Source organism: Heterodontus francisci, chromosome 1 (genome assembly GCF_036365525.1).
Source record: "Heterodontus francisci isolate sHetFra1 chromosome 1, sHetFra1.hap1, whole genome shotgun sequence".
Lineage (NCBI taxonomy): Eukaryota > Metazoa > Chordata > Chondrichthyes > Heterodontiformes > Heterodontidae > Heterodontus > Heterodontus francisci.
In genome coordinates, this window is record NC_090371.1 from 203,930,015 (window position 1) to 203,942,743 (window position 12,729).

Genomic DNA, 12,729 nt, shown 5'->3' on the forward strand with positions numbered 1-12,729 from the left:
CCAATGGATCCACTTTTTCCGTTGCCACTTCCTTTAAGACCCTTGGATGTAGGCCATCAGGCCCTGGGGACTTGTCTGCCTTCAATCTCAATAGTTTGCTCAGTAATTTTTCCCTAGTGATGATGATTGTTCTAAGTTCCTCCCTTTCTATAACCTCTGCATTACCTGTTACTATTGGGATGGTACTAGTGTCCTCCACCATGAAAACTGAGGCAAAATACTGATTTAGTGTCTCTGCCATTTCTGTGTTCCCCACTATTAACTCCCCAGTCACATCTTCCAAGGGACCAACATTCACTTTAGTTACTCTCTTCCCTTTTATATACTTCCAGAAGCTTTTGCTATCTGTTTTTATATTTAGCGCTAGTTTTCTTTCATAATTTAACTTTGTTCTTTTTATTACTTTTTTAGTAACCCTTTATTGATCTTTAAAAGTTTCACAATCTTCCTGCCTGCCACTGGCCTTTGCAATAGGGTATGCCTTAGTTTTTGTCTTTATGTTATCCTTAACTTCTTTGTTTAGTCATGGATGTTTTTCCCCCTCTTATAATCTTTCTTCCTCTCTGGAATATATTTTAGTTGGGAGGAATTGAAATCTCCTTAACATCTGCCACTGCTCATCAACTATCCTACCTTTTAGTTTAGTTTAGTTTAGAGATACAGCATTGAAACAGGCCCTTCGGCCCACCGAGTCTATGCCGACCATCAACCACCCATTTATACCAATCCTACACTAATTCCATATTCCTACCTGTCCCCACCTGTCCCTATATTTCCCTACCACCTACCTATACTAGGGGCAATTTATAATGGCCAATTAACCTATCAACCAGCAAGTCTTTGGCATGTGGGAGGAAACTGGAGCACCCGGAGGAAACCCACGCAGACACAGGGAGAACTTGCGAACTCTACACAGGCAGTACCCAGAATTGAACCCGGGTCGCTGGAGCTGTGAGGCTGCAGTGCTAACCACCGCGCCACTGTGCCGCCCCTGCCCAGTCCACTAGGGCCAAATCTGTCCTCATGCCTATGTAATTACCTTTGTTTAACTCCAGAACACTAGTGTGGAACTCCAGTTTCTCTCCCTCAAACTCAATTTGAAATTCTGGCATGCTATGATCACTCTTCCCTAGAGGATCCTTAACTATGAGGTCATTAATTAATTCCATCTCATTACATAATACCAAATCTAGAATAGCCTGCTCCCTGGTTGGTTCCACAACATATTGCTCCAAAAAACAATGAACTCTCCCTCGAGGCTACCCTTGCCAATTTGATTAATCCAGTCTATATGCAAATTAAAATCACCCATGATTATTGCAGTACCTTTCTTACAAGCCCCCAGTATTTCCTGGTTTATGCTGTGCCCTACTGCGGAACTAGTGTTTGGGGACCTATGGATTACTCCCACTGGGGACTTCTTTCCTTTGCTATTTCTTATTTCTACCCAGACTGATTCTACGTCTTGATCTCCAGTGCCTATATCATTTCTCACTACAGCACTGCTCTCTTCCTTTACTAACAAAGTTATACCACCTCCTTTTCCTTCCTGTCTATCCTACCAAAATACTGAGTACCCTTGGATATTCAATTCCCAAACCTGGTTTCCCTGCAACCACGTCTCAGTAATATCCACTATATCACACCCATTTGTCTCTATTTTTGCTGTTAACTAATTAATTTTATTCTGAATGCTTCATGTATTCAGATACAAAGCCTTTAAGTTTGTTCTATTATCAAATTTCCCCACTCTTGTATGATTCCTTGGTGCAATATGACAATCACACGTTCTGTCCCTACCTTTTATTTTCTGCTAACAATCAGCCTCATCACTAACCTGCACTCCTACTTTCTCCTTTAACTTCCTAATGTTCCATGTAACTGAACCCTCCCCCCAACTATTTAGTTTAAAGTCCTATCTACAGCCCTGGTCACGCGATTCGCCAGGACTCTGGTCCCAGCATGATTCAGGTGGAGCCTGTCCCATCGGAACAGCTCCCTCCTTCCCCTGTACTGGTGCTAATGTCCCATGAATTCGAACCCATTCCTCCCACACCAATCGTTGAGCCACGCATTTACCTCTTTAATCTTACTGACCCTATGCCAATTTGTTCGTGGCTCAGGTAGTAATCCAGAGATTATTACCTTTTTGGTTCTGCTTTGTAATTTAGCCCCTTGATGCTCATATTCCTTCAGCAGCACCTCTATCCTCATTCTACCTGTATCCTTGGTGCCTATGTTGACCACGACAACTGGATCTTTCCCCTCCCACTCCAAGTTCCTCTGCAGCCCAGATGAGATATCCTGAACTCTGGCACCAGGTAGGCAACACAGCCTTCGGGACTCTTGATCTTGGCCACAGAGAACAGTGCCTATGCCCCTAACTATACTATCCCCGATTATGACTACATTTCTCTTTTCTCCCCCAACTTGAATGGCTCCCTGTACCACGGTGCTGTGGTCAGTTTGCTCATTCTCCCTACAGGCCCTGCTCTCGTCCACACAGGGAGCAAGAATCTCGAACCTGTTGGACAAGGACAAGGGCTGAGGCTCCTGCAACACTACCTCCTGGATCCCTCTACCTTACTCAGTCACACCCTCCTGTCCCTGACCACTGGCTAAATTCAAGGTAGTTAATCTAAGGGGTGTGACAGTCTCCTGAAACACAGCATCCAGGTAACCCTCCCCCTCCTTGATGTGCCGCAGTGTCCAAAGTTCAGACTCCAGCTCATCAACTCTGAGCCGGAGTTCCTCGAGCAGCCAACACTTCCTACAGATGTGGTCATTAGGAACCACAATGGGGTCCACCAGCTCCCACATTATGCAGGTACAACACATCGCCTGGCCCTGCATCTCTATTTTATTTAATTAGATTTTAATTTGTTTTTTAAAATTTCTGACTGGTCTTTAGTTTACCTTTAATCTGAAATTAACTTAGAATAAGTAATTCAAATTCGCAGTTACTTACCAACCAATGAACTTACGGTTTTCCTGTGATGTCACTTTGTTTTTTTCACTGTTTTTACTTCCTTAAAATACCCAAAAATTAGATTATTTACACTAGAAACCTTGATTCCCCCCAAAAAACACTACCTACTATATTAAAAAAGAACTGTAGACCTTTCTCATTACTTAGTAGCTTACCGAGCTATTTAGAGTTATTCCCTAGCAGCAGTTACTCACCAGCCAATCACCTTGCAGCTTTCCTGTGATGTCACTGTTGACTTTTTTTTCCAGAACTCTGGCGCGCCTGGACTGCTCCCACACAGGTCCGACTGCTTTCTGCTCCCAGAAGGTAAGAGAAGGCCCCAAGCCTGACGCTGAATTCATCCGCTCCCGGTTCTAGGCGTTCTCACACAGGTCCGACTGCTCTCCGCTCCAGGAAGGTAAGGACCATAAGGACCCTTATCTCAATAAATATCAGTTTATTGGTGAAAACTAACACTCACAAAGAAAAAAGAAAGAATTTGCATTTATGTCACATGTTACGACCGACTGCACCAGTCAAAGCCCCCATTCAAAATATATGATTCTGGTTGTGGTGGGAGAAGCGCACTGTTAATTCAATCCCGTCCCTCCACAGATTGCCTAACATATCATTTAAAATTTTCCAAATTTATGAAAGACCCAGCCAAATTGTACCATCTATTAACCCCCGAATGAGGATAACAAACCAGGTGTCTTTAAATCAACAAATTAACTGTTTAATTAGAAAAACTAAATTTTTAAACACTATGAAGACATAAATTGTCTCGTAGGTGAGCGGGCCGGGGACGGAGGGGAGCGGAGCGGGCTGGGGATGGAGGCGAGCGGAAAGAGCTGAGCGGCCGGAGAGAGCAGCGAGGTAGGGAGCGGAGCGGCCGAAGACAGCAGCGAGGGGAGGGAGTGGAGCGGCTGGAGAGAGCAGCGGGGGTGGGGGGGGGGGGCGGGGAGCAGAGCGGCCGGAGAGAGCAGCGAGCGGGGTAGCGGAGCGGCAAGAGAGAGCAGCGAGGCGGGTAGTGGAGCGGCCAAAGACAGCAGCGAGGGGGGCAGCGGAGCGGCCAAAGAGAGCAGCGAAGGGGGCAGCGGAGCGGCCAGAGAGAGCAGCGAGGGGGGCAGCAGAGCGGCCAGAGAGAGCAGCGAGGGGGGCAGCAGAGCGGCCAGGGAAAGCAGCGAGGGGGGCAGCGGAGCGGCCGGAGAAAGCAGCGAGGGGGGCAGCGGAGCGGCCGGAGAAAGCAGCGAGGGGGGCAGCGGAGCGGCCGGAGAGAGCAGCGAGGGGGGCAGCTGAGCGGCCGGAGAGAGCAGCGAGGGGGGCAGCTGAGCGGCCGGAGAGAGCAGCGAGGGGGGCAGCTGAGCGGCCGGAGAGAGCAGCGAGGGGGGCAGCTGAGCGGCCGGAGAGAGCAGCGAGGGGGGCAACTGAGCGGCCGGAGAGAGCAGCGAGGGGGGCAGCTGAGCGGCCGGAGAGAGCAGCGAGGGGGGCAGCTGAGCGGCCGGAGAGAGCAGCGAGGGGGGCAGCTGAGCGGCCGGAGAGAGCAGCGAGGGGGGCAGCTGAGCGGCCGGAGAGAGCAGCGAGGGGGGCAGCTGAGCGGCCGCAGAGAGCAGCGAGGGGGGCAGCTGAGCGGCCGCAGAGAGCAGTGAGGGGGGCAGCTGAGCGGCCGGAGAGAGCAGCGAGGGGGGCAGCGGAGCGGCTGGAGAGAGCAGCGAGGGGGGCAGCGGAGCGGCCGGAGAGAGCAGCGAGGGGGGCAGCGGAGCGGCCGGACAGAGCAGCGAGGGGGGCAGCGGAGCGGACGGAGAGAGCAGCGAGGGGGGCAGCGGAGCGGCTGGAGAGAGCAGCGAGGGGGGCAGAGGAGCGGCCGGAGAGAGCAGCGAGGGGGGCAGCAGAGCGGCCGGACAGAGCAGCGAGGGGGGCAGCGGAGCAGGCCGGAGAGAGCAGCGAGGGAGCAGCGGAGCGGCCGGAGAGAACAGCGAGGGGGGCAGCGGAGCGGCCGGAGAGAGCAGCGAGGGGGACAGCGGAGCGGCCGGAGAGAGCAGCGAGGGGGGCAGCGGAGCGGCCGGAGAGAGCAGCGAGGGGGGCAGCGGAGCGGCCGGAGAGAGCAGCGAGGGGGGCAGCGGAGCGGCCGGAGAGAGCAGCGAGGGGGGCAGCGGAGCGGCCGGAGAGAGCAGCGAGGGGGGCAGCGGAGCGGCCGGAGAGAGCAGCGAGGGGGGCAGCGGAGCGGCCGGAGAGAACAGCGAGGGGGGGCAGCGGAGCGGCTGAGAGCAGCGAGGGGGGCAGCGGAGCGGCCGGAGAGAACAGCGAGGGGGGGCAGCTGAGCGGCCGGAGAGAGCAGCGAGGGGGGCAGCTGAGCGGCCGGAGAGAGCAGCGAGGGGGGCAGCGGAGCGGCTGGAGAGAACAGCGAGGGGGGGCAGCTGAGCGGCCGGAGAGAGCAGCGAGGGGGGCAGCTGAGCGGCCGGAGAGAGCAGCGAGGGGGGCAGCGGAGCGGCTGGAGAGAGCAGCGAGGGGGGCAGCGGAGCGGCTGGAGAGAGCAGCGAGGGGGGCAGCGGAGCGGCCGGACAGAGCAGCGAGGGGGGCAGCGGAGCGGCCGGACAGAGCAGCGAGGGGGGCAGCGGAGCGGCCGGACAGAGCAGCGAGGGGGGCAGCGGAGCGGCCGGAGAGAGCAGCGAGGGGGGCAGCGGAGCGGCCGGAGACAGCAGCGAGGGGGGCAGCGGAGCGGCCGGAGAGAGCAGCGAGGGGGGCAGCAGAGCGGCCGGACAGAGCAGCGAGGGGGGCAGCGGAGCAGGCCGGAGAGAGCAGCGAGGGAGCAGCGGAGCGGCCGGAGAGAACAGCGAGGGGGGCAGCGGAGCGGCCGGAGAGAGCAGCGAGGGGGACAGCGGAGCGGCCGGAGAGAGCAGCGAGGGGGGCAGCGGAGCGGCCGGAGACAGCAGCGAGGGGGGCAGCGGAGCGGCCGGAGAGAGCAGCGAGGGGGGCAGCGGAGCGGCCGGAGAGAACAGCGAGGGGGGGCAGCGGAGCGGCTGAGAGCTGCGAGGGGGGCAGCGGAGCGGCCGGAGAGAAAACAGCGAGGGGGGGCAGCGGAGCGGCCGGAGAAAGCAGCGAGGGGGGCAGCCGAGCGGCCGGAGAGAGCAGCGAGGGGGGGCAGCGAAGTGGCTGAGAGCTGCGAGGGGGGCAGCGGAGCCGCCGAAAGAGCTGCGAGGGGGGCAGCGGAGCGGCCGGAGAGAGCAGCGAGGGGGGCAGCGGAGCGGCCGGAGAGAGCAGCGAGGGGGGCAGCGGAGCGGCCGGAGAGAGCAGCGAGGGGGGCAGCGGAGCGGCCGGAGAGAGCAGCGAGGGGGGCAGCGGAGCGGCCGGAGAGAGCAGCGAGGGGGGCAGCGGAGCGGCCGGAGAGAACAGCGAGGGGGGGCAGCGGAGCGGCTGGAGAGAACAGCGAGGGGGGGCAGCTGAGCGGCCGGAGAGAGCAGCGAGGGGGGCAGCTGAGCGGCCGGAGAGAGCAGCGAGGGGGGCAGCGGAGCGGCTGGAGAGAGCAGCGAGGGGGGCAGCGGAGCGGCTGGAGAGAGCAGCGAGGGGGGCAGCGGAGCGGCCGGACAGAGCAGCGAGGGGGGCAGCGGAGCGGCCGGACAGAGCAGCGAGGGGGGCAGCGGAGCGGCCGGACAGAGCAGCGAGGGGGGCAGCGGAGCGGCCGGAGAGAGCAGCGAGGGGGGCAGCGGAGCGGCCGGAGACAGCAGCGAGGGGGGCAGCGGAGCGGCCGGAGAGAGCAGCGAGGGGGGCAGCAGAGCGGCCGGACAGAGCAGCGAGGGGGGCAGCGGAGCAGGCCGGAGAGAGCAGCGAGGGAGCAGCGGAGCGGCCGGAGAGAACAGCGAGGGGGGCAGCGGAGCGGCCGGAGAGAGCAGCGAGGGGGACAGCGGAGCGGCCGGAGAGAGCAGCGAGGGGGGCAGCGGAGCGGCCGGAGACAGCAGCGAGGGGGGCAGCGGAGCGGCCGGAGAGAGCAGCGAGGGGGGCAGCGGAGCGGCCGGAGAGAACAGCGAGGGGGGGCAGCGGAGCGGCTGAGAGCTGCGAGGGGGGCAGCGGAGCGGCCGGAGAGAAAACAGCGAGGGGGGGCAGCGGAGCGGCCGGAGAAAGCAGCGAGGGGGGCAGCCGAGCGGCCGGAGAGAGCAGCGAGGGGGGGCAGCGAAGTGGCTGAGAGCTGCGAGGGGGGCAGCGGAGCCGCCGAAAGAGCTGCGAGGGGGGCAGCCGAGCGGCCGGAGAGAGCAGCGAGGGGGGCAGCGGAGCGGCCGGAGAGAGCAGCGAGGGGGGCAGCGGAGCGGCCGGAGAGAGCAGCGAGGGGGGCAGCGGAGCGGCCGGAGAGAGCAGCGAGGGGGGCAGCGGAGCGGCCGGAGAGAGCAGCGAGGGGGGGCAGCGGAGTGGCTGAGAGCAGCGAGGGGGGCAGCGGAGCTGCCGAAAGAGCTGCGAGGGGGGCAGCCGAGCGGCCGGAGAGAGCAGCGAGGGGGGCAGCGGAGCGGCCGAAAGAGCGGAGGGGGAGGAGCGGAGCTTGACGCATGCGTGAATTTCCGTTGGCATTGCATTGCTGTACGTATAAAGCACATGCGCAGAGGCCGAACCGTCGCGTTGCCCAAAGATGCACACAATACTCGATGATGTCATCGGCGCATGCGCAAACCAGTCCTGGCAAGTCGGAACCCAGCGCACGCGCAGAGAACAGGAGCCCATCTGCACATGTGCGCACCTTGGCGCAGCCTGCAGTGGCCGGCTGCATTATCAGGAATCACTTTGAATAAATAAGGATTAAATTATCTTCCTTCAGTTTAAATGGCCTGTTTCTCCTTTCATGTGCTAACACACAGCTGTCTCTCTGTTTCTCCTGTTAGAACTGGCTGTTTGCACTATAAGCCAGTGCAAACTTAAACTGTAACAAATGTATCTCTCGATGTTTAGTCCAAGTGGCTGGATCCAAGGCAACGACAATGCACTTTCTCAGTAACTCCTGAGGCCTGCTTATTCTTAAAGCAGTACGGATCCTTTGCTGTCTTAAAGACACACCACATATTTCCCCCCCAAAAAACTACAGGATAACACCTCAGGATGTCCCAAAGCACTTTACAACCAATTAAGTATCACTGTTGTAATGTAGGAAACACTGCAGTCAACTGCGCTTCCACAAACAGCAATGTGATAATGACCAGATATTTTGTTTTGTGATGTTGGTTGAGGGATAAATTTTGGCCAGGACATTGGGGATAACTCCCTTTTTCTTCTTCATATAGTGACACGGGACCTTTTATGTCCAGACAGGGCATTCGGGGCTGTGGTTTAACAACGCCCACAGTACTGCACTGGAGCATCAGCCTAAATTTGTACTCGAGTCTCTGGAGTGGGTATTGAACCCAGAACTTTCGGACTCAGAGGTGAAACAGCTATCACTGAGCCACAGCTGACACAACATGCAGCCTAATTATCATGGACAGATGACTAAAACGTTTTGCCATTGTGTGATCTAAATCAGTGCTAAGATACTTTAATTGATATTATAACCAGCTGTAACAAATGCAAACATTCCCCTTCCCCTAACAAGATGTATTTTCTGAAACTGGGGGGGGTCCAGTGATTTTGAAATACTTTTCCTTCATCAATTTTCCATGCTAATTTCTACACTCGCTTCCTCGTTTCCTCTCCTGAAGGGACTGTCACATGCTGCTATATAATTCTATGGGCAGTGAAACCTTTTTGGTACCTCACTCAGGTATTAGGAAAAGGCAGTAATTATTGATGGGACATTCAACTATGGGGGCATCACAGCCAAATCCCTTCCTCTTCTCACCCAAAGTCTACACATATGTACTTACAGCAGCAGTCACTATAGAATTGTATTAGAAGCAGAAAGCCTTGCTTGAGAAATTGCGTTCAATTGTGGCACCCTAATCACTGTCTAAGATCAGCTAACTAGTGCACCAGTACTTCGTGCAATAGTACAAAAAAGAAAAAAAAAAAGAAAGAATTTGCATTTATATAGTGCCTTTCTTGACCTCAGGACGTTCCAAAGCACTTTGCAGCTAATTAAGTACTTTTGAACTATTGGCCAGTATGCTGGGAAGAACTCTCTTGCTGTTCTTCAAATAGTACCATGGGATCTTTTACATCCCCCTGAGAGGACAAGAGTCTCAGTCCAACGTCTCATCTGAAAGATGGCACATATGGCAGTGCAGCACTTCCTCAATACTGCACTGCAGCATGCATCTTGTGCTCAAGTCAAAATGGGACTTGAACCCTTCTGAATCAGAGGCAACATTTTAGCTGAGCTTAAAACAGAGTGAAACCGATCCAAAACATTTGAGACCAAGCATAGTTTGAGCTAGAGATTTATTGGCCTAGCAATTTATTATGTAATTTCTATTTTATCTGTAAAACAAAACTTCTTAAATATTAATTTTCCTATTCCAGTGTGATTTGCTTATACACTACAGCATTCTACTCTTTTTGCTTGTCAACCACTAATCCAACAAGAACTGCCCATTTCAACTACTGTACAATATAGCAAGTGTTGCCTCATTCAGATTATTGACATGCTCAGACCAGCAGCACTCCAATTAGCAATGTTCTACTACGATGCAAGATTGTACGGCTGTTTTAGTGACTGGAAGCTAGTGTCCAGTGGCATACCACAGGGATCAGTGCTGGATCCCCTATTGTTTGTCATTTATATAAACGACATAGATGACTATGTGGGGGGTAGGATCAGTAAGTTTGCGGATGACACAAAGATTGGGCGAGTGGTTAACAGTGAGGTTGAGTGTCTTGAGTTACAGGACGATATAGACGGGATGGACAAATGGGCAGAAAAGTGGCAGATGGAATTTAACCCTGAAAAGTGTGAGGTGATACACTTTGGAAGGAGTAATGTAACACGGAAGTATTCAATGTATGGCCTGACACTGGGAAGTACCGAGGAACAAAGGGACCTTGGCGTGTTTGTCCATAGATTTCTGAAGGCAGAAGGACAGGTTAATAGGGTGGTGAAAAAGGCATATGGGACACTTGCCTTTATCAATCGAGGCATAGATTACAAAAGCAGGGAGGTCATGTTGGAGTTGTATAGAACTTTGGTAAGGCCACAGCTGGAGTACTGTGTGCAATTCTGGTCGCCACATTATAGGAAGGATGTGATTGCACTGGAGGGGGTGCAGAGGCAATTCACCAGGATGTTGCCTGGGATGGAACATTTAAGCTATGAAGAGAGGTTGGATCGGCTTGGGTTGTTTTCACTGGAGCAGAGAAGACTGAGGGGTGACTTGATCGAGGTGTACAGGATTATGAGGGGCATGGACAGGGTGGATAGGGAGCAGCTGTTCCCTTTAGCTGAAGGGTCAGTTACGAGGGGACACGTTTAAGGTGAGGGGCAGGAGGCTTAAGGGGGATTTGAGGAAGAATTCTTTTACCCAGAGGGTGGTGACGGTCTGGAATGCACTGCCTGGGAGGGTGGTCGAGGCGGGTTGCCTCACATCCTTTAAAAAGTACCTGGATGAGCACTTGGCACGTCATAGCATTCAAGGCTATGGGCCAAGTGCTGGCAGATGGGATTAGATAGACAGGTCAGGTGTTTTAATGCATCGGTGCAGACTCGGGCTGAAAGGCCTCTTCTGCACTGTATTATTCTGTGATTCTGCTATTTTTCTATGTTTTGCATGTTTTACATACATGCCAGAAAACATGATTAATTCAAAAAGGTATTAAACATCCTCATTACTCATATATTAGCTGAATGACTTTTCTTTAAATATTTTACCTTTGTCACAATTGAGAAATACACGATTTGATATAACCACAGAAAAGCTAAGAAACATATTAATTTAGAGAGTGTCTTACAGAATGAATGAGAGGTCCCAGAGCAATGCCACTGTCGACGCATCTGCCTGTTACGACTATGTCAGCTCCAAGATCTAGAGCCCTGCTGATTGGTCTGGCACTGCGCAAATAGAAATTGAAAACATTTACAGCAGCTTACGTAATCATCCAGAATTTATTCTGATGAGCCAATTTTAAGAGTTCCAGCTTGATTGTCCACTTGGCATGTCGTCTTTACACCCCAAAAAGCACTTCTAGCTGGTCTCATCTATTAAAGTTTTATTTTCCTCCTGTGACACTTGCTCAGACATTTCGCCCCAACCTGTCTCCACACCAGAAAGCTAATTCTACAGTTCAAAGAAGGGGAGGTGTCGCAGATAACTTGAGTTAAATGGATAGATGCAACAGCGATACAGTGCCACATATTGTGCACTGTTGTTGCATGGCTGTTGAGAATTGTGGCAAGATTCGTGATAAAAGAATGTTATGAATCACGGTTGATATCACTATATTAAATCGATGGAATTTTTTAAAAAGTTCATGGAAGATTAATGAGCAGAGCTTAAGGAAGGGGGTCAATAGATAATTTAGCCTCTATGCATTACAACAGCATCAGTACAAGTGTCACAAATTGTAATATGCATGTCTAACTGGTTCAAAATTCACACGTGGATTTACACAGGGGGCATTTTTTTATTTGTTAGTAGGGTGTGAGCGTCGCTGGCAAGGCCAGCATTTATTGCCCAGCCCTAAATCGGTTTGAAAAGGTGGCAGTGAGCTGACAAAAGATTCTTCATGTCGGGAAATGTGCTCGGTTTTTGGCCACCACATCACAAAATAGAAAGGTGTACTTGCTTTGGATAAAGTCCAGTAAACAAGAACAATACTGAAGGGATGAGCTATGAATAAAGATTAGAAAAAAATAAGCTTTATACTCCGGAAGAAAATTGGTTATAGGAGGACACATTGAAGTATATAATTATACCACCTATATAGGTGCGTAGCACTTAGAAACATTGGTTTAAAAAGGAAAATTTAACATGCATATACACAGAAAGTATTAAATGGCATAAGTATGATAAACTCAAATTATCTCTCAATAAACCAGGGCCCAAGACATACATTTCAAGTAATAAAAAGAACAATTAACACCGTCTAGGAGTGTGGTAATTGTTTACAATGGTCTGTTGGACAGATAAAAACTATACTGAATCATTTATAAGTTTCATTGGTGTACAGTTGTCAGTTTCAGAATTACATATTTTTTGGTATGAAAAAACCTTAAAAAACGGGCCTGTGTGCCTAAGAAAATGAGCACAATTTGAACAGCCTTGTCACAGAATCATTACAATGCAGAAGGAGGCCATTTAGCCCATCGTGCCCGGATTGGCCAAACCAGCATAATCATGGAATCTTACAGTTTCAACCTGGGGTGGTGGGGCGGGGGGGGGCTTGACCATTTTTTGTGGGCAGTGTAATGCATTCTTTGCGTTGTCTTATGCAACATAAATGAGATGTGTGGAGTCCAGTTCGTTGAAGATCTCCAACAGGTTTATTAACAGCTAAATGTATATGTACAGTACAGAGCAAACTAGTTACAGTACCTTCCCCTAGGTGTTACAGTTGTAGAGTGACACTGGCTGTAGTCACATGATTACACTTAGCTCATTAGTATACTGAGATCTTAAAGGGACATCACTCTCAAAGCGATAATACAACATCCCCCTTCTTTCCAAAGCTAAGTCTCATACATTACAAGTAAAAACACATAGAAGCAGCTATCAAAATTAGTTATACAGGATATAAATTATAAAATTTACAGGTGCAAGGACAGAGATTGTGAAATTTACAAGTGCAGAGGCTTAGGAAAGTCCAGACATCGTTTCGATGGTTTGACAACTCTTCCAGATCTGGTTATAGTATAA

General features: G+C 52.3%; 1 protein-coding gene across 6 annotated transcripts in view; it reads right to left on the reverse strand.

Moving 5' to 3' along the window:
* Window positions 1-12,729, reverse strand: part of lratb.1 (lecithin retinol acyltransferase b, tandem duplicate 1) — a 180,568-nt gene that overhangs the window by 123,012 nt on the left and 44,827 nt on the right. For 4 of the 6 annotated variants that reach the window (XM_068040510.1, XM_068040547.1, XM_068040538.1 and 1 more), the window contains one exon: window positions 10,826-10,925. The exons of the other annotated variants lie outside the window; for them this stretch is intronic. In XM_068040510.1, the coding sequence (XP_067896611.1) occupies window positions 10,826-10,925 (100 nt within the window). The remainder of the gene's footprint in view (window positions 1-10,825; window positions 10,926-12,729) is intronic. 6 annotated transcript variants of the gene reach the window in all.